Source organism: Pipra filicauda, unplaced genomic scaffold (assembly GCF_003945595.2).
Source record: "Pipra filicauda isolate LSUMZ 115617 unplaced genomic scaffold, ASM394559v2 scaffold79_size2787110_pilon, whole genome shotgun sequence".
Classification (NCBI taxonomy): domain Eukaryota; kingdom Metazoa; phylum Chordata; class Aves; order Passeriformes; family Pipridae; genus Pipra; species Pipra filicauda.
Window position 1 is genome coordinate 2,660,562 of NW_024104975.1, and position 22,641 is coordinate 2,683,202.

At 33.8% G+C, this 22,641-nt stretch overlaps 1 protein-coding gene across 1 annotated transcript in view; it reads left to right on the forward strand.

The window, feature by feature from the left end:
* CEP128 (centrosomal protein 128) overlaps positions 1–22,641 on the forward strand; it is a 116,853-nt gene that overhangs the window by 86,505 nt on the left and 7,707 nt on the right. Inside the window, exons 22-25 of the mRNA XM_039390023.1 lie at positions 5,095–5,163; positions 6,880–6,993; positions 10,662–10,770; positions 14,919–15,058. Coding sequence (XP_039245957.1) covers positions 5,095–5,163; positions 6,880–6,993; positions 10,662–10,770; positions 14,919–15,025 — 399 coding nt within the window. The 3' untranslated portion in view covers positions 15,026–15,058. The remainder of the gene's footprint in view (positions 1–5,094; positions 5,164–6,879; positions 6,994–10,661; positions 10,771–14,918; positions 15,059–22,641) is intronic.

The following is a 22,641-nucleotide window of genomic DNA, read 5'->3' on the forward strand; positions in this document are numbered from 1 at the left end:
ACCCTTAATTCTGTAGGCCAGCTAGAAGCTCTTTCATCACTTTTCCCTCCCATTCAACAGTGTGTTTTATTCTCACCTTCTTTATTGCATTTCCCCTAACAAACTTGGCTTTTTTTCATTTTCTGTTTTTATTTGCACATCACTACCTTTCTTTTCATCAGTTTTACGGGAGAGGCACACATTTCTGTCCCTGAAAATGTTTGCATATGAGTAATTCAAGTCACTCCACAACCTGCTCAGAAGACTGTGAGAATTTTAGAATATAAAAGGAACCATTCTGGTTTAGAGCAAAGGTCACTCTAACCCAGCTATAGACATCACAACAATAGTCAAAATAAAATGCTTAGGGAAGACTGTATGATCAAGACTGGCATATATTTTGTTTCCCACTCATTCCTTCTGATTCCGGCTGTTCAAAGCTCAAAGACATACAGACTGAAATGAAGTTTCTATGAATTTGGAACTGCTCCATGGTCTTCCTCATTCATTAAATTGCACAGTTTTCTGCTTAAAGCCATATAAAATTTTCTATCTTTATGTGACTTCTTTATGTGATTTTGTGCAAATTGGTTATTATTCCCCTCATGCATCTCGCTTCCTGGCTGAAGAGTCCTGTTCTTTAGAGTAAGTGTATTTAATAATTTCTCGCTTGGAAACAGTACTCCATGGCTTTGATCATTCTTATTGTACTTCTCTGACCTTTCCGTGTTTCTCTTCTGAGATAAAAGTCCATCTCTGCACTCAATAGTCAAGGTGCAAGTGGATTCATACTCAGTAATAGTTTCTCTGGCTTTTTTTTCCTTTCCTGATTAAATTGAGTGTTGATTTTGCTTTTCTGATTGATACTGAGCACTGTGTTAGCAGGTTCTTGGTAATATGTATCATTTCCCCATGGTGTACTTCCTGAGTAGTAACGGTTAGCTTAGAGCCCATCATTTTGAGTTTGAAGTTAGGTTTAAATTTTAGGAATCTAAAACACCTTTCAGAAATCCAAGTAGCCTATGTCATCCTTTATCTACATGATTCTCAACAAAACCAAAAAACCAAGGGCTGAGTATGCATATAATGCAAAGGTTGATCTTCTGCTTCCAAGATTACATTTAATAATGTAGCTAATGAGGAATAGTGGAAATTTAGCTAATTTATTTTTTCTTCTACAACAAGTGCATGAAATAAAGGGGATATATTTAAGAGAGACTTTGGAAGAACAGATGATTAACATCTTCCTTAAATTTGTTTACAGACATGAGGTCTTGGCATTGGAATTTAGAGAAAGAGTTGAAAAATAGGATGGCTTAAGGCAAGGGCTTATACCTAGGGCCTAAGTTCCTTTTTTGCTCAGAATAGATCACAGGTCATCTTTATTAAAATGGGGCATAGTGGGGGGAAATGAAAAAATCTTTGTAGTTGAAAAAAAATGCTATAAATTGAATGTACAGTATATCATGATGAGGAACCACTCCATTAAGTCTGTCCTGTGTCCCAGAAAACTTTATTTCAACTATGTGACATCTCAAATTTACCTTTTTCTGCAGTTCATAAGTAAAAGACTTTAGCGAAATGCGTTAGGTAATACATACCATAAGTTTAAAATATTTGTAGTTTAATTTGGTGCTGGACCAAGAAGAGAGATTGCAGGGTGTTACAATTTTGACGTTATTTCCTGTGAGGAAGCATTGTATTTCTGACAGGGTAGAGGAGTTGCTGGTGTTCAAAGTAAAAAAACTTTGTGGACATGTCTCCATCAGATCAGTGTGATACTAGGATCATGACTGAACATTAGGATTCAGTATTTCATTTTACATATAGTTAAGTTTGTATTCCTTAGGGTCTGTTGTCTCAACTTAGAAACCCACATACAGACCATTACCAGGGGCTACTCTGGGAAGAAGCAGCAAACATTGCATCTCATCATAAGTTAATGGTGTGTAAAATCTCTGCTTTGATGAACAAATGGCCACTGTAAATGAAGCACAAAATACGAATGAATACTGCTTTACTGTGGTAAAAGTGAAATGGTTGATTCTTATAAGAGGAAAACATTAGCGATTGATAGATACCGCTAGGCAATTTTACTTTCAAGCGGAGATGTTTAGAGGCATTTGAAAAATTAAAAGAAGAAAGAAGCTATTTTATAGCTATAAAAACATTTCTACACTATAATCTGTGAAAACCACTTCAAATGTAATGTGTAGGCCTCCTGCTTGATTGCGTTTAGAAATATGAAGAAGAATCCATTTTATATATTCATTATTAATATATAACTACAGATTCTGTAATTATTTTTTAGTGAAGAACCATACATGTTACAGAAAAAGTAATTTTTTTCTCTTTTTTCTTTATAAAATCTTAGGTGAATTTTTCAAGTAAAAAAATCTTATTCCAAGTTAAGTTACACATTAAAATATGAGACTTCTTATGAAGATAATAAATGGTACTTTTGGTCCAAACACAGCTAGCTAAGTGTGAAATTCACTGAACTTCCTTTCTCATGCAGCAGATGTTTTCTTGCTGGAAGAAGTAACCTTTACTAATTCTAACTTTGAGTTTTGCAAAATTGATTTGCTCTACTTTATTTGCTGCAAGTCAACACAAGTAGGCACCTTTCTGTCCTTTCAGGCATTTTACAACATTTACCATGGGCAGTATTCGATGCTGCTATTAGGGACTTCTTCATACTGTGCGTCCTCAGTGCTGCCCATTTAAGGAAGCATATTATATTATTTATTATACTTACCTATCTTTCAGGCATAACTTCATACAGTTATTCTTGTATAATTCTGTAAATTTTTAAAAATCTAACTGAATGAATGTGTTAGTATAAAAGAAAAGCAAAACGACTCATTCTGGTTTTGTGTTCTTACCTAAACAATCTTCACCTTATTTTCCCTGTCTCATTTCTGTTTGCCTGTTCTCACTAAATGACTAAAATCTTTCTTTTACTCTGTTTCACTTTTGACAGTTCTTCCTGTATTTCTTAAAATCTAAAAATATCCTTGCTTGTGGGTCAGTCCTTTTACCCCATTTTGTAGGTAGTTTATTCTTCCTATTGTTCTTGAAGGAACAATTCATCCAACCCTCTTGTAAAATTCTTTCCCTTTACCTGTGATAATGTTATTGTTCTAACACATTTAACTGTAATGTATTCTTTTTCTCTTCTGCACTGCATCATCTACTCTACTGTGAAGTGTAGAAATTATCCGGAGATAAAAGGGTCAGATTTGGGAATTCCCAAATATTTCTCTCCTGCATTTTGCATTCCTAGTGCAGAATGTAACAGTGGGATAAGAGAGTCTTTTTTATCTAAGCGTATAATCTAAGGGTCAAAATTTATTCCTAGAAAATGGGAGATATTATTTGAAACTTAATAGTCTCAGAGGAAAAGATCCCCCAAATATCTGGAAAACTGATTTAACCATATGGTTGTTTTATAGAAATATGCCCTAATATTGTCAGCATATTATCTGTCAGTACAAATTTTTCCTAATTACAGAAAATAGAGAAATACTTCTGTGTACATAATATTTTTGCATACATGTAATTACAGAAGAACGAGTCTCACATTCTCTACCTAGTTGAGTTTATTGGGACTGAATATCAGTTACAATTTCAGTCCTGTGAACTGCAAATCATAGAATCATAGAATCAATGGGGTTGGAAAAGACCTCTGAGATAATCGAGTCCAACCCTTGATCCAACACCGCCGTGGTTACTAGACCATGGCACTAAGTGCCACATCCAGTCTCATCTTAAAAACCTCCAGGGACAGTGAATCCACCACCTCCCTGGGCAGCCCATTCCAGTATCTGATTACTCTCTCCGTAAAAAATGAATCCCATTGTTTATGAAACTTGACCTTTGTTTGTTATGGGAAAAATATTTTTTACAGTCTTAAAAACTGAATGTTTGGAAGTGACAACAAAGCAGACATCATTGCTTCTAAGTTGATGGTGTGTCTGCATTTATGTTACTCTGTTCCATTCTAGTTCTCCACTCATCATCTCCATCTTTTTGAGTAGATTGCACTTGGGCTGAGAGGTTCCCATTGATTTTTCTTATCCTGTTGTGACTGAAATATTTAGTCTCTTCAGATCTTAAATATGGGATCTAAATGGAACGTTTTTCATGTTGGTCAGATTGAGACTTTCCAAGACTAGTAACAGAGCTTTTGTAATTAAGGGCAAATTAACTCAGTTTGCATAGACTTTACACCATAATGATATTTGACTTCAGGATTGATGAATTTTATTTGTTTTATAGATTTTTCCTTTAAAGTACCAAGGCAGTAATATGGTTAATGAAGCCCATTATTGGTAGATTGAATACCAGGTTAGCAGAACCTTATCCAAAGAGGTATGATTTATAGAATTCTGGAGGAAATACCAATTGTTCAGAAAGTGCAAACAGTACTGGTTTTACTGGCTCTTCAGCAAATAATAGAAGGACAACCTTTGAGAAGCTGCAGAGGCATCTGGCCTATGGAGCATGACTACTCTTTATGCATGACCAACCAACTTCGTCTGTGTCCAAAACCAAAACCATGATACTTACTTTCTTCAGTTCTTTGCAGCTTGCAATAGACTAGATTTTTGTGTTTTGGGTGTGGATGTGAAATCTTGAGTCCAACCCTAACTTTCCCTAGAGTGATAATTCATTTTTCAGCAGTACCTACCATATGTCTAAACCAAAAATAGGAAATTTGATTGTTCTGTATCTAGCTAAGTGCTCATTGCATATGTTTGTATTTGAAAAAAAATAGAAGGATGTTTTTACTATTTTAAATGTACTTTACTCCCTGAAGTGCAATAAAAGAAAATTTCATTCTGAAGGCTACATAAACTCCAAAATTGTAGATAAGTATTGTTCTACTCAATAAACTGGTAACCGATCATGGAGATTCAAATTAAGGAAGCTGTGCTATGTGTTTTAGTGTGACTATTTTCCTTAACAACCTGTTTACTGTTGACCTGTTCAATTTACAGACACATACGTACCTATAAACCTGTTTCCATAGCTGCAATAGGGCTTTAATGTTTGATATGGAGGAAAGAATTGATTATTTTTTTATGTTTTAACTTGTATTCTGTTCTCTAGAGCACTCGAGCAGCTTTAGACCATCTGGAGTCTGTTCCTGAGAAACTGAACCTGTTAGAAGATTTGAAAGTGAGAAGGACTTTGACTTTCAGTAGTTGTAAAATATTTTAGTTAATTAATTTTCTCTCTAAATGTACAGATAAATTGTTTAATAAGACATTTACAATTGTATATGCACATGTTATATAGACAAAAACATACAGAAATTAATTTTCATGATTATACAGATTTATTTGAGGCTATAAATTTAGTTCTAAATAGTAACATCAGTGAGGTTCTCCAAAATGTAGGCAAACGTTGATAACAGGGCATAATGGGTCATGTGCTAGTTACTGGTTCAGAATATTTGTGTTGAGTAGTAAATTCTGATATTACATGTTAAAAAATGAAATTTTTGTAATTAGATAAATTATTTCAATATTTAACATAATGAGCAAAGATAGATGACCTTTACAGCTTTTTGTTTGTTTTGACATAATGACAATAATTATAATTTATTTTCTCAGTTCCACTATCAAATCAGGTGTGTTTGGACACATTGAAACATATTGACAGTAGTGGTGACATACTGTCAAGAATGATAAGCCTCAGATTAGATCTTCAGTAGCTAAGTGGCTAAACCCCTATGCCATAATTACTTTCCATATATGAAGTTGTTTTGGAACCTCCTTGGAAAATATAAATTTTAAATCAGTGGTAAACCACAGATCAACAAATGCATAATGATTTGCATTTGATTTGCTATATTGAATTTTTCATCCTGAGGTAGTAATAAAAATTTCAAAAGATAATTGCTTGGAGCACTCTTTATTCTAAATGTTCTTGCCTGAGGTCATCAGCTAATAATTTTATTGCTGTCATCATTAACAGAGTTAGGAATGGAAATGCTGGTTAAAATGCTTGGGTTTTTTTACAAAAAATATCATTGAGATATATAGTTTTAATTTCATGTGCGGATATCTCCAGAAGAGCTTTTTTGCTCTGACAGAGGTTGGTGTTTATCTTCTGTTTCTGCTAAAGGAAAAATTCTGCTCTCAGCAGGCAAAGCAAAGGCTTGAATGTGGGGTTATCTACAGCCTTCTTCACACCTGCCCTTTCTTGCTTAACATTGCTGTGAGAAGGATGTCAGATTAGAGTTTCATTAATGTTTCTATTCAAAAATAACACTGGATTTTTTTGTACAATAGCACGTTTCACTCTCAAATGGTATGCATGAATGAAGTATTTCAAAGCCAGTCATTGCCTTCCACTTCTAGCCAGTTCTTCCCTTAATGTTTTCATAGGAAGAAAGAAGGATAGAGAAAGTAAATCTTTGATAAACCTCACAGGTTATCTTGGAGTTCTCTTAGTTCAAGTAAAACATTAACTTGTTCAGTGAGAAGCATTATGTTTTCTTATTGAAAATACTGTTTAGTCCATATCCTTAGAACCTTTTTTTCTTCAAGGGCTTGTTTCTACAGTACTATAATTAATTTTTCACCATTACAGAATTTCTTTGTTAAAAGGTATGATATTGCTGAGTTTTGGAAAGAATTACAAGTAGTCATTCACCAGTTAAGGATAAGACCATTTCCATTTTAATTTATTTTTATTTTACCATTATTTTTCTGTACAGAACATTATGCTTTCGTATGGCCCCTGTATTTCAACCTCTGGAAGTTAATATTTAACTCATTCTTGCTGTATGGAAAATCCTTGACAATACCTGTGTTTACAACAGTCGGACAACATTCACTAACTAATTTTCACATTGTGAAATCATCTAGATTTTTCAATAATTTCTAGGAGTCCCATTGCCGAAGGGAGATGATTGAGGAAAGGTATATGAAGTATAAAGAGATAGTGAGTTCTTTACAGCAACAGCTGGAAGATTCAAAGCAAAGAGACCAGCAAGTCAAGGTATGTGTGTGTACTCCACTTTTGTGTCCCAATTACTTTCAACCAGCAACATAACCTTATTTGATGTATATTAACTCCTAGTACGAACACGGAGTAAAATCATACTTAAATGTTTTATTTAATATAACTGCCACGGCTGACGGAATGGCAGCTATATTGGCATGGCATGAAATTTGATGACAGAAATGTTGCCTTCATTGTAAAGTGCCATGGATACTTCGCAAAAATCTTTCAAATTTCACAGAAAAGTGTCTTACTGTGTCTTAATACTCTGAAGTGTTTACCTACTTCATCAAATTTCTGTCTACAGCAATTTTTTTAATTGTTTTGTTCAATTTTCTCTTGTCCTTTCAAGTAAAAAATAGATATAGAAACCTGTTTCCTCCATGAAAAGGATGATTAATTTGTAGGTCCCATATAGTAATTTTTCAGTAGTTGATCTTTACATTCTTTACAAAATAAAGATATGATGCCTCTTCATATACAAATGAAATCCAGGCAAATGGTAGGGAAGTGATTTGCTAAAGGTCACTTAGTGGACTGATAGCAGAGCTAAACATGAATAACTACCTCCCTGCAATGTAAATCCAGCACTCTTGTTTAGAAACATTGCCTGTAATGAGTTCACCTTTCCATTTTTTAACACACTTTCTTTCTCATCTTATTAGCTTGTTCATTGTCATATCACTCTTTGCTGCATGTCATTGTGACAGCAGGTTGCTTCAGCAGAACTACGATTTCTTATGGATGTGATTGAAATAAGTAATCAGAACTAGAGAGTCTTACTAGTATTTCTGCTACTTATTTCAATCAAATCAGATTCTTTGGCAATGACTCATACCTCTGTCTCTAAGCAGTTGAGCTCAAATCTAGGATCACACACACTCTGTCAAAACTTTAATATGTTTACGTTCTCCACCTCATCCGTAGCCATCTTCCTTCTGTAAAATGAGGACATACTTACCAGTATGTCTTTGTAAAAGTGGAAAAGGTAAGATAAATACAGAATATTTTAGCTTAGTAAGTTGCTGTTGTAAGAAACTATTAAGCTACTTGAAAAAGCCATCTTGCTCTTCTCTAAGAAAGAATTAAAGAAACAGGGCACATTCACTTTCAGTCTGTTGCTGATGATAATCTTCAGTTTCTTGAACTTCTCTTGCCTCCACAAAAGAGTTACTAAATCAATAGCCATTGAAATTCAGAAACATTGAAAAGCAAAGTGGAATGCCATCGGCTGATAGTAGAACATACTGTTGCACTAAGCTGACTGAACTTGCTGAGCTTGTGTGATTTGAACTCTATATTCAGAATCCAGTATAAAGCTGATTCCAAAACAATATTTCCTCTTTCTTTAGACAACGAAAAGCATTTAATGGCTTCCATTTAGTCAGGCCTAATTGGGTTTTTACATGACATAGAGTACTCTTTGCTGTCACGGCTGTTACAAATAGAACAGAATGTTCAAAACCAAGTAACAGACGGGTGCTAATCTGATTTCGGTGATCAGGCTAGCTTAGACTAAAAAGCTCTTTAATGCTTGCCTTTCTTACCCTCCTTTGGAACTAACTCAAATGCATTGTTGTTTAATTTTTTTTATTTTACTATTTGTCAGTTGGGAGTCTCTAAAATTGATTGCTGGAAGAATGTAGGTTTGAAGGCATCAAAGTTCATTCTTTCTGATATTTTTGATTCATGCTCTGTACACAACATAGTGTCTCTGCGCAACAAAGTAGGCAGATATTTGATATGGGATAAGATAGTGCATGTTTCTTGTTAAATTTTTATGCTGACCATTTTAGATAAAATTACTTGTGGAATTAATCTTTTTCCTGTGTTATGGTCTTCTTTGTAGCCTTTCTTATAATGCACTTCTTTCAGCTTGCTTGCCAACATTAATCTTAGACAGGCATGATCTAATCCTGTGTCCCAGCCTTTTTTCATTTTAAGGAGGAAAAATTAAACCACAGTTGAATGTTTCCCTAAAGGCAGTTATTTTTCTTCCTTTCCTATAATTTCATTTGTCCACACTCAATCTTCCTGCTCTTCTGTAGTCTTGTCAGATGGCTATAAAATACTTGTTGCTTAGAAGCCCAGAAAAATCACAATTGCTATTTGTATGTGTTGAAGTGTAAGATTTCCAGTAATAAAAGGAGGCCAGAGGCTGGCAGAATACCATCAGGTATAACAATCTTGATTTTTCAACTAAGAAAAGGCCAAGTGATAGCAGATAAAGAAGAAATTGGGAAAAAGAAAAAGGTAAAAATAACATTAAAATAAAATAACTACAAACGAATATCAATAGAAGCTAAATCAAACCAGAAAGCTAGAGGAAAACTAAAGATAAATGTTATTATGGAGAGATACAAATATTTTAGGACAGTTTCCCAGCTAGAGATAATTGACCATCTAGTCAAACACAGCATACAGATGTAATTGCCCATGAAGCACATGAGAAAAGACACATTCTCTAAGTTAAAATTTCTATAAAGATAAAGCCATTTTGTGCACAGATACTGGTAGAAGCACCTTGCTTGTTTAAAAGCTCTGTTCTAAGATAGCATTTCTGGAAGCAGAATGGAACAACAAAAACTTTTTTGTATCCTTTAAAAGTTGTTATTGTGCTATGAACACCTTAGGTATTAAGTCTCTCATCAGCACATAAGGGGATTAATATGTATAATTCCCATTAGTCTTAATAGGAGTAAATCCTTCTTCAGTAATGGAACAGAAGTTCATTGTATCTCTAAATTAATGTTGAATTTTATTTTGTTTTCTATTTATTTTACAAAACTTAGTATCAGCATGAGTGATAAATTGCAAATGTTTTAACAAAATTCACTGAGCCTGTTTATGATAATAACTCAGTAGCAAAATTGAGTGTTTTATGAACTGATGCATTTGTGCATTATTACCTCTTCTCATTTCAAGGAACTGAGTAATTTGGATACCATGCCAAACTTTTAATCTTATTTTGGATGGTATTGTAACGGGAGACTACTTGCTGCTGAGCTAATAGAGATTTTTCAGGGATTTTGTTTAAATGACCTTTTTAAAATTATCTTTTCTTCTTAGCTTATAGACCAAGTGACTTTCCTTTTCCTTTCCTATGCTGTATAGGTTTAGTCATAAACAGTAGCATTGTACTTTAGACTTTATTTAATGGTTTAACAAAAAAATTAAAAAGCACCTTCAGGTATTTTTATATGAGAAATCAATGAAGTTTGAGTTTCCTCAGTGGCAGGGAAAATGCATTTAATATTTATTACTACTTACTTGTGGAACTTCAGTGAACTGATTAGGTATTCATCATTCACTGATGTCTGCCCTGCCACTATTATTTGCCCTGAACTGTGGATGTGATGTGAACTGAAAAGAGAACATTTTTACAACTTACTGTAGTGGCAAAGACTTGCAATGCCACTAATGCTTTTCTCGAGGCAAAGCAGTTTTTTGCAGACATTTTATAGTGATGAAATGGGAATGAAATTCATATGCAAATTAGTTTGAACCTAACTGCAATACTGAGAATTCTGAGAATTCAAATCAGTATTTTCCAGCATGTGTGAAATCACAGCATATGCCTGTATGTGTGTTACTCTATGTTTTTTGTTAAAGTTTACAGCTACTTGATAGTAACAGATAAAATTATTTTTATTTGGCTCCCATAGGATGTGAAAATGGATGCTGAGATTTCTGATATAGAAGTGGCTCCTCACTCTTCTAGTTGGCAAACTCAAAACAACTTTTTGTCCAGCTCACTGCTCTCAGATTCAGGCTGTAAGTATTATATCACAGAAAAAATCTATGTAACGTATTCTTCTCTTGTAACACCTTTTTTACTTGAAAAAGTAAGGCACTTTACTTTTAAAAAAAAAAAGTGCTAGAACCATCTTAAGCATCCTTCTGTGTTTTAGCTTTAGATACTGAATATGCCTTCGTCTAGGAAGTACTTCATTACGTCCTGCTGATAGTTGTTTGGGGTTTTCTAACTAGGACCTACAGTATATTCTGTTCATCACTTAAACTTGTGCCAAAGAATAGGGCTGCACTTGGATTATGAATCTCTGCATGATGAATCATACCTCTGTAAGCTGTGTATCTTTTCAGGCACCAGAGACATCCTAAACTATGTTCTTTCCCAGATCTTTCATAGGTACCAGTTAGGCTCATGCTTGTGTAGCATTTTCACAGTAAAAGCTAAATTCACTGTTTCCACTTCAATAGTGTTTGTTAACTGTTCTTTCTATCCCCTCATGCATATACAACTTGTGGTCATGTAAAGTCACAGGATCTCTGATACAGCAGGAACTTGCTCAATAAAAGATAGGACATGGTAGGTCTTGATCTGGTACAGGCACATCTTTGCATAAGTGTCAAAAATAACTTACAAAAAAAAGGTTTTAAGGGTGGTGGTTTTTTTGAGCATATCAGTACATGAGTATCAGAATACTTTTCTTCGGAAGGGTATCACCTTCCATTTCTTTTCAATATAGCCAGTTTGTGTACTGGCAACCTATTCAGTAAGTAGCATTCTATGTAGTAAGTCGTATTTCAGGCTTCATTGTGCTTTGAAACTGCTGCATCTTAGAATGAGTGCTGCAGTACATTACTGCTCACTACTAAGTCCTGAGTTGATCTGATGAGGTTAAAGGTAATTGGTTTCTTTTCCTTTCACAATCTGTGGGTTTTAGTTAGTATCTTTTTGCAGAGCATACTGAATAACAATAATGGGCATAAAGCATAATAGCAAATGCCTCCATCCCATCTGTATTTCAGGAACACTTTACTCTGACTCAGAGTTGATTTTTCCTTTTTCTCAAACTTCATCCCCGTCAAAGTCTTGCAAATAAAAGTACAGTTCAGCCTCTTTTTGGTATAGAAAGTAAGTAACCCATGCCTTGCAGGCATGATGGACTAGATGACCTCCAGCAGTCACTTCCAATCTCAACAATTCCAAGAGTGATTCCACTGCAAAAACTTACTGAAATTTAAAAATACAGCATAAATGTTCCTAAAATATTACAATGTCTTTATATTGCTTAACGTGAATGGAACTTGCTAGAACTTTGTTCCTTTAAAACTTTTTAATAAATTTTAGGCAGTTGTAAGAGAAATAGGATCCATGTGATCTGAATACCAATCTGATTAAACAGTTCTGTGTATTTATTCTCTTATTCAACTGTTTTTATCAGCACTAAGCACTAAGCTTTCTGGATCTGAAAAATAAGTGATGAATGAAAGACAGTAGTGATTCAATTCACTGCTTAGTGGTTATGGCAGTAAGGTATGTGGATTACTCCATAGACTTTGGTTAGTGACCTGTTATCACTTTATGCTGAACCTGATCTTCACCAGTCAAATGTGTATTTTGAAGTTGTTGCTGAGAACAGTGAAAATTCTGCAGTGGTATTAACACTAAGGGGATTTTCCAGTGAGTGGCAAATGAAGTCAGCTACTTCAGTCATGATAGTGAACCATGAACTTTTAATTTCAGTAATGATATTAATTAGTTATAATTTGAGACTTTGACAGTGAAGTATAATTTGAGATCTTTGCTCCCAAATCTCTTGTAGCTTTTAATAAATCTACCTATAGATGTCATCATCTATTTTCTGTGATTAATTATCTCCTATCTTCTTAGGAGAGAATGGACTGGTTTTTTTTTTCATTTACCTTTTGTAACTGTTTGCAGGCCTTTGTGATTTATGTTTCTTCATTCCATCTTTTTTAAATTCATGAAACCCTACAAACTATAGAGTCAATAAATAGTACTAGAAACTTTCTTCCCAATATGGGTCTCTTTGTAGAGAGCACCAGGAAGAAGACATGTTTGATATAATTTAATTGTCTGTGAGGGGGATCCTGAGATTGAATCTTAGAAGTGATTGAAGAAAGGATGAATAATATGAGAAAATAAATAAGGGAACAACAATCTCCTTCCATATATATCTTTCCTAAAAACTTGCCAATGCAGCAAACAGTTAAAAGGAAAAGTAATTAACATTCTGTTTTGTTTCTGGTATAATTTCTGCAACTATAACAGCTTTTCCATTACAAACTATTTCAAAAGATGCTGTGGGAATGTGCTTTTATTTCTATACCCATTTTCTTAGAAAGGAAGAAGTTTAACTGAGAAAATAATTTATTCAAGGAAGCATTCATTAAACATGGTTTGCAGTCTGTATTATTATCAGCCCAAAATGGTTGCTTCAAAAAGTCACTACTAGTTGTTATCTAAAGAATAACCCTCAGAAACTCTTTTTAATGGCCACTGTATTTTCCTGAAATTTTTATTACAGGAGTCCCTAGAGTTACACATGCTTTGCATTAGCTTCGTGAATTGAGTCCTGCCTTTCTCTTTGTACGTTTCATCACTTCGAGTTTTTAACCTGGATGGTTTCCCAGAAACTGTATATGTCTTACAGGCTTTCTGTTGTTGTTGGAATTTATGTTCCAGGGCATCATAAGCTGTGACTCTACAGAGAAGAAAATAGCCACCAGTTTTCCCAACTTCTGTAGCTGAGGTCGCAGTCTTCTCTGACCTTTAGGCTCTGGTGATAGACAACACTCTTGTGTCAACATGATATATACTGTGAATGATATCATGGTTGAATGAAAATAAGTTGTCCTGAATGCAGATTTTATTGTCATAACAATTAACTCCTGCAGTGTATTGCAGATACCTCTCTTTATCCCTCTTTGTATACTTTTTCATAAGTTCTTAAGACTATTTGTTTTGGCATTTATAAATAAGTAACAGTTAAAAGTAAAAAGACACTGCAATATCATTATGCCACGGCACACCGTTCTAGAACAAAACCTTCTAAGGCTGCTTAAGGATAAGAATCTGGAATGATTGGAAACCTGACATCATCACTTAGAAAAACGCAAATTGATTTAGTTTAGCAATGAACTTTATTGTTTTTCACCTTACTTTGAATACTGTCTGCAGGAGGTACCACTGAAATAGCATACAGTAGCACAGTTTTGGACCAATACTGAAAACTTTATGCTGCAAACTTATAACTCACTGTTATACTAATGTCCCAAACAGAGTGATTTCATTATCCTTCTGAAAGTGAAAACATATCATTCCTTCTAATCAAACTGTGAAGTCTTGTTCCCTTTTAAATAACTTTTGGTTATATACTGCTACAATTTGCTGGATCATTAAAAATTGCACTCTACAATTTATTACAAACAATCAGGAGTACCACTTTTCTTACATGCTTATGATGTAAGGAAGGCCATTAGAAGAAGGGTATGTTGTTGTATAAGCTGATATCTGCTTTCCTTTGCTTAATTTCTGCCTTTTGCCACATCTGGATTTTTTTTTGTTAGCATAAGATGTTTCGTCAATTTATATTGTCTAGATTTTGATGCAACATAATGTATTTAGAAATAAGCATTATGTATGCAACCTGCCGTGAAGGTATATACACAGTATGGCAGCATATGAACACCTATTCAGTGTCACTTGTTGACTTTAGTCCATGCTTTTGGTTAAGATAGTCCTTCAGAAATTTTTTGAGTGGTTTGTTTTGTCTTATTTAAACAAAAATTCTGGAAAACTAAATGGAAAATATCTTACTGAAATTAGAAAATATTTTTAAAATGCCGTCTATGTTTCTTCTGTATAAGAAAGCTCTTGACTGTGCCTGTATTATAAAGTATTAAAATCTGTTTCTCTAGAAAAATAAGTCAGTTTCTCAATTCATAGCCTTGTGAATATCGAATATTTATTAATACTGTATTACTTGCTGCATAAATTATAATATTGAAAAATGAAATTGATATTTTAAATAAACATCGATGGTCAGTCAGCAAATTTGGAGAATCATAGGTTCAAAAAGGCCTCTAAGGTCATTGACTGCATGTGTTTCTTTGAAGATGCTTAATTACTTTTTTGTGTGACTTATTTCTAGCACTTACGAAACGAATGGTTCCTTTTGATACAAGTGCCACCAAGGAAGATTCTACCAATGTTGCTGTCAGTGAAATGAAGCTGCAAGCAGAAAGAGGAAAGCAGTAGAACATTTATGAAACCACACCAGTTTTCTCTGTGGTAAATTCCATTCCACTCTTTTATTGGTTTTGAAAAGTAATAATTCCATCTGCTATAGGAGTGATGCACTCTTAATGATTCATCAATTGCCAAACACTGAAATGAAAGAGCACCAAGAGTGATCCTGATGAAGTCTTGTGAAAATGTACGTGACTTGTACACCAAAGGCTTTCTGGGATTTTGCTATTCTCTTGTATTTATTTCTCCAATACTCCTAGACTGAATTTATTGTATTCCTGAAATATTATGAAGTGAAATACCTGTGACATTAATCTTAGCTATGAGCTTATTTATCCCTATACAGGAATTGTTCTGACAGTTGGCTTTTTATTACATTTAATAACATTATTAATAATGAAAAAATATCCAGAAAATACCTATTATTATGAGAGTCGTTATACAGTGTTGTACAGACACATTTGTGATTGTAGGTTCTTCAGTTTGCAAAAATCATTTAAGAAAGAAGTGATAACGCAAAATTTTCTCAAATTATTGAAAATTCATATCTTGGTTTCAGGTTCAGCATATATCTGTTATAAGCTGTCTAGAATTATTCTTCTGGCCAGAGCAGTCTTACCAGATAGCCTCTGGCAAGGCACTTTAAAGCATCTGAATCTCACCCTTCTGTATTAAGAGTGTGGAATGACACTGCTATGTGGCTGTGAAAATTTTAATATTAGGGTTTAATGATAGTTTATTTATTCTGGTTTATTCTCTATTAGAGAAGATGTGGCATATTGATTGTAAAATGATATGGAAATATGATATTGCACATTTTTATTTGTTCAGATATCTATATTCTAAACAAATTGGATATAATTTTGCATTACAGGAGTCTCAAATAGCATATCACAGAAGAATTTTCTGCTGTCAAAAGAAATGCAAGTGTTTCTGATGGTCCTTGTTTTATTCTCCTCTCGAGTGCTTCTGGGTCAATCACTACTAATGTGCTTTAAAAGATTTGCCAAATCTGTCAGAGTACTGTAGCAACATTAATGCCATTGAAACCAGGTTTTTTTGTAGACTTCTTTCTATTTAGGAAGCCTACTTCTTCTCTGAAACAGTCATTTATTAGCACCGTAGGTGTCTCAGGCATAATTCACAGGTCACCATGTGCCACCTCAAGACAGGACCTTACTTTTTCTTTTTTTTTTTTTTTTTAAATTTTCTAAGAAATGTTTTGCAGTCACAGTGGGTTCTCTGGACAGTGCACTTACTTAACAATCACATTGTATTTGTCCTGTTTCAAACAGAACGTGCTGACAACATCAAAATGAAAATTCCAGACATGGAAATGAGAAAAAAATTGAGTTCATTCTCTTTTCATTTTCTATGCATTTAAGTTGCATAAAATTAAAAAAAAAAATCTGATTTGGTTAAAAAAGTTTTTCTTACCTTTTGTATGTGTATAATGCTGTGCACGGCAGCGCTGCCATTGGCTTTTTTCAGACTTCTGGCACATCTGTTTATTCAGAAGGTCAAGAAAGCAAAACAGGCATATCCATCTCTTCTGATCTCAACAAAAATGACAGGGACGAGAAAAAAACAGCAAATAAACTTCTATTCTCTACAAAGACCATGGATGTTATGAAGCAGTGTTTAGCTCAAGCCACAGTTACCTTAAACTAAACTTACTTTTAGTGGATTCAACATTTGTAATTTATTTTTTTAATTAGATAAGAGCGGAGCTGGAAATACAGTATTCAAAATATTTTATCTAGCTTTTCTGCTGAAACATTAAAAATTGCAAAATGAAATGTCACCAGCTTGCAGACTTTATGGTACTTACAAATTATCACCAAAATATAGAAAGGTCACTTTAAAATATATTATGAAACAGTAAATCATGCTCTCAAAACACATTATGTTGTAATGGGGTCTGGTACGTGGATTGCTGATGGATAGATGTATGCTCAACCCATTTTACTGAAGTTCAAATGATTTTTGAGGTATAAGTGCCTTTTGGTAAATGAATTGGCCTTTAAGAATGGACCTTCTCAGCTGAGAAGTAATACACAGAAAAATATTGTCCTCTCTTTTTCCTAGGAAATTTGTAAAAATCTTCCACTTTTATGTTTTTATACATTTTTTCCTCACCTGTAACTTAGAAATCTGAAGTATGTTTTCTTAAAGCAGTATCACTACTGCTTTAGAGTGTTAGAAAACTAAGGATAAGCAGTCTGATCTCCCTCACTATTACATCAAGTGTTGAATTGATTTTTGTACTATGCAGGACAGAAATTACTGCTAGGTGAATAATTTTAGCGTTAAAACTTTAAATATGCTCAGTACTTAGTATATTTGCCATTGGCTGTGTGACTGGGGTTTCTGCGGAGTTTTATATCCTTTTATAAAATTTTCTAGAAGAGCTGGAATAACAAACGTCAAACTACACTAAAAAAAAAAAAAAAGAAAAGGAATTTTTACTGACTAGACTTATGGACTCCAAAGCCAGGAAATTCTTTCTTAAATTTACCCTCTTGGCATGGCAGTCTAGGTAGCATGTAATATTTGTCTATCTTCCACCTTTGATAGAGGTTCATATTACAAAGTGAATTTTGTTTCCTCTTTACTGAAGGCTAAAGTTCTATTCATGACATTATGTGAAACTGTCCCTTTGTGGTTTAAGAAATAATATTTTTTCCATATTGGCCCGAAATAGTACTCTACTGACCAGTTTCAGTTTTTAAAGTAAAAAAACAGATAATTTTTAAATAAAACGTTTTGTATATTTCAGATCATAAAATTGCTGTCCCTTCTGGTACTCAGATATTTTCTACACTTTAATTACCTGTTCCTCAATTCTTGCCCAAAGTAGTGGTTTTCAATAATCAACAAATGTGGTATCATACAAAAAAAATGGTGGTTTGTTTCTCGGTTCTGTTTAGCATTTGGTAAATCAGGAACCTTTTTATATATGTACTAAGTACATACAAATCTGACAAGCTAATATTAGGCATTCTTTTTTTTTTTTTTAATGCTGTCCTGAAATACAGTTGTTCATTATTGTGCTTTTAGAAATGCACTGGCCCTCTATTTCAGCATCAAATAATTGACACTTGAATAAGCTATAAATTTTATGCCATTCAGTTCCTTAATGTTTTACAGCAGACTTGAGAGTACTTCATTACTTTTGAGATTATATTTAGTTGATAGCCAAAATAATTTATTTTTTATTATGTAATTATGTCATCCTAAGAAGAAATGTCAAAATAAAAATAAAACTTAGTCCAGGATAAAAAATAATTTTTTACAGTGTTTTCTTACATTTACTTCTCAAATTTTTTATGGAAGCCAGTCTACAGTGATGGTGAAGGTACTCCTTGGATATTCAAAGCTCAGCCATGTTTTTATTAGCTTCTCCAACAACGTAAATAAAGAAGATACATGAAAATCCCATACAACAAAGAAACTACTGTTCTAAAATCAATTTTTGAGTTAAGAGATCTGCATATCAGTTAATTTCTGGCTTACAAGGCATAGTCTCTGCACTGCGTAGCACTGAATGTTTTTTCTTGAATGAAAATGCCAGTATTACCCTGGTATAATTTTTGTTGCTAAAAATGAGTAGTATGCAACCTGAATACATTATCATATCAACAACACTCAGAAAAATTTATTCATTAGTTTATGTGGGACTGCTTGTTACAGTCAAATTTTGGTATGACTATGGTAAAGCCATCATGTTTGTAGAATGTTAGTACCATATTCATCTCTCTCTAAGCCCTGTCTTCACCCCACAGAAGCAATTGATACTGAAGTTAATGTGAGCTGCAGGCCAATATCTAGGGATACAGCCTTGTCAAAAATGGATGTGCAGAAGGACATCACACAAATTCCTATGGTTTTGATCTAATTGTAGAATTTAGAAGCAGATGTAGAGGAAAAGTAGTAGCAGAAGGAGTGGAAAGCAGTTTGTGATTAAATTAAAATTTCAGAACACTTTTATTCTTAATGTGCCTTAATTTAAAAACTGCTTTAGAGCTAGTATTTACACCTGAATGAAAGTGATCCCTGAATAAAATTCCATCTTGGATATTTTTTTACATGCTAAAATACTTTCTACTCTAGCACAACTCAACTCTTTACTGTAAGTATGTCTAGGCTGTTGGGTGTATGAACTTATTTGCTTTTCTATGTAAAGACCTAAATTGGAATTTAAATCTGAAGAAAATTTTAGTGTTGTATACAAGAGTACAGCAGAGCTGAATCCGATAAGCTAAGTCTTTCAAAAATCTCTAAACTAATGCCTCTGGGAATGTTGACAGCAAACTCGAAAGAGATTGCTGTGGTTAAAATCCAGCAACATCCAACATTTATCATTTATGCTAACAGCAAAAGCTCTCGTTTCTAAAGCTGAAATTGCACATCTGTCATTTCTCAATCTGAAATAATGAGATTTTGTTTTCTCTTGCCTTAATAATGTCAAAATCTATAATATGAAAATACAGTGATGATATTTTTAAATTTCTAGTAATTTTATTTAGGAATCTAATAGCTACTGTTTGGATCTAAATATTTTTGGAACAGGGATGTTAACATTTTTGTTAAAGTATTACATTTAAATACAAGAACTGCATAAAGATATCTCTCTTAGGTTAGTTTTGCTATCTTTTTTTAGGGACATGGCTCCTTAATAGGTGTTTTGTTTGAAAAAGTACAACAGTTGTTCTAGAGTTGTCTGTTACTTTCATCTGTCTTCAGACCAGAGCTGTTTTGATCTTAGACTGATTTTCTCATCTGCCACCTACAGTGCACTATTGTGACAGAAGACATTCCACATTGACTTACAGAGTTATTGTCAATAGTTTTGGTAGTTGATATTCCTATGGAATTACATCAGTTTTGAAGGCAGTTGTTTCTTATAATATAATCTCTTTTCATATGAATTCTCCCACTCTTACTTCTTTACTAAAATAAAAGCTACTTAGTAGATGGACTAACATCAGGTCACATGCTGTCTAATGTTAAAGATTATCCCACAGGCCAAAGTAAATGTGTGCTACTACATTTGTCTAGATTTTCTGAATGGTACCATTTGATTCTACTATGATTTTGTAGAAGGAGATGGTGAAGGATAGACTTTGCTGCAATAACTCTGAAATATTATTGATTCCAGGCAAAAAGTGAGACTAATTTAGGATGTCTGCCCAAGTGCTTGTATTACGAAGTATATTTCTGCAGTGTGTAAATATCAAATTGCCTTAATTGTAAACAGTTGCTGACATCTAAACTATTTCTGAAAAGTGATACTGAAATTTGCTAAAAATGATCACAAAGTATCATTCTGCAAACATGGATCTCTGTGTCACTCACATTGTTAAACAAGCATGGAACTGGGAAGGCAGTCTGATCTATGTTCTGGCATTAGGCTCTTCACAACAACCACCAGTGACACAGTTTTGTACTTAGTGTGGAAAATGATGAAGATGAGCTGTGTTTTACTGCTGGCCGAGAGAACCTAGAGAACAGTTTGCATCCGTGGCATGAGGTATTTTCTGTATGGAGCTCAACGAGTGCACCATTTTTATTGAGGCTTTCACTGCCAGGTACAGCACTAACAGCAGTTTCATTCAAACAGCTGCAACCATGAAGACATCATGTAGCTGGCAGAACTTTTGTTGCATGTTTTGACTAACAGAATGTCAACAAGTCCATCAGAAACCTTGGAGTTGTTTGTTTTGTCTTCACTGGAGCAGTCTCCAGCACAGTCACAGAGCTATAAAATGCAGAAACCTTCATCAGTGTGGGCTACATCAGCAGGGAGGCTCCCTAGCCATTGAAGGTGAATCCATTAGAACGTTGTCCATTGATTGATTAGAGATCTATAAATTAGCAAAAAACTAATCCACAAAGTTTTTAAAAAGTGAGACAAATTATTCTTATTTAATAGACAAAAAAATCTCAGTGAAAATGGAAAAATGAAGTATCAAAGTCAAGAAACATTACTCCCATTCTGTTTTTTCCAGAACGGGAGTAATTTCTTAAACTTCACTAGAGTGGCAGCCTTTTATAGACTGAAATGAAGCTCCTGAATATTTTAATCAACAGACATCAATCACACTTCATGTCATCTCTTAATGTGTGAGACTTGCTCGCTTTGATTTAGACTTAACTATGTTCCATACTTAGGGAAATTCTGTTAAGTGTGCTGTTCACTGAATAGCAGAGTTGAAATAATTCCACTGGAGACAACTGATGTGCTACAGAAGGATTGCTGGCTGGTACAGTGTATTTTAACATATAGACCAAATGTTCGAATTTCAGCTGTGGTATTACATTACCAGAAGAAAGTGACAAATAGAAAAATATTTAGACTGTAGGTAGGAGTATCAATTGAGTGTATTACTGTGGTTTTGAAGGCTGAAATTTCTATTTGTGCTTATTAGCAAATGCTGATGTTCTTCTTTTTTTTTACCTGGGAGAGTGCATGAAGGAAACATGTTATTCACATTTGAGTTCTGGAACATGTTTTACCATTTTATGCTGCCAGTTTCTATTTAATTTGGGGTTAGCTAGAAAATCAACTGATTCTGATACTTCATTACAGTCACTCCTGATTAAGTTAGTTGATACATGAGTCATTTTCCTCCAGATCTTTTGTTTTCACTTAATTTGAATGAAATACAGTGGGTTTTGCACTTACTATTCTAAAACTGGAGCAAAATTAGTCTTGTGAACTAACATTTAGGTTGGGAAATTCTAAAACTGAGATTACCTGAGTGTCTCATACATGTGACACTGAACATATTACATTATATTTCCCAGTCAAGTATTGCTACTGCAGTACAGTATAAAGTGACCATAAGGAATCTGCAGAATTTCAACAAATTGTATGGATGCAAAATATCTGTGTGCTGGTGTGAAGTCAGAAAGATTGGTTTAATACTTCTAAACCTTATTGTATTGGTTAATGTAATAGATATAGGCATAGTGGAATAAAATTCCTCAAAATTGAATTTTTTCTTGACATAAAGTCCTTGAAAGTTAAGCAAGGAGTCCAGCTCCTCATACATGTTGAAGCTGACATTGCTGTAGTAACCAAGACTATTGCATTTTCCTTCAAACTTGATTTCTGAAATGTAAAGGTATGTTCAGACTTTTAATAGCTATGTAGGCATCATGTACAGTCCCGTTTGCATAATTATGTCTCTTTCTTATAGACATAGACACGTATAAACATGTTCATACACTGTAAAATTTTACTGGTCAAAAAGAAAATTAATCCTTTCATGCTTGGAAATCCTGACTGCAGTAAAGCTAGCAAAAGCTCTGTCAAATATCAGTGGAGTTACAATTTCATGCTGAGTTTTAGAAAAGGGGAGAGAAATATTTTCTCAGACTGCTTTTCATTGCATTTTGAAGGTCTGCAAATCTACAATATGTATTGGTCTCATGAGCAGCAAGTACTTGCTGAAAAATCCATTGTCTTATAAAAATAATTTGATAGCAAACTGTAAAATTTTGAAATAATTTGGCAGTATCTCATTTTTCTATTTTAGATTTTTTCCAAAGTCTGAGAAATGGGATTTTGAGTTCATTTGCATTCTTTTATAAGTACTTCTAAATTACATCAATACAAG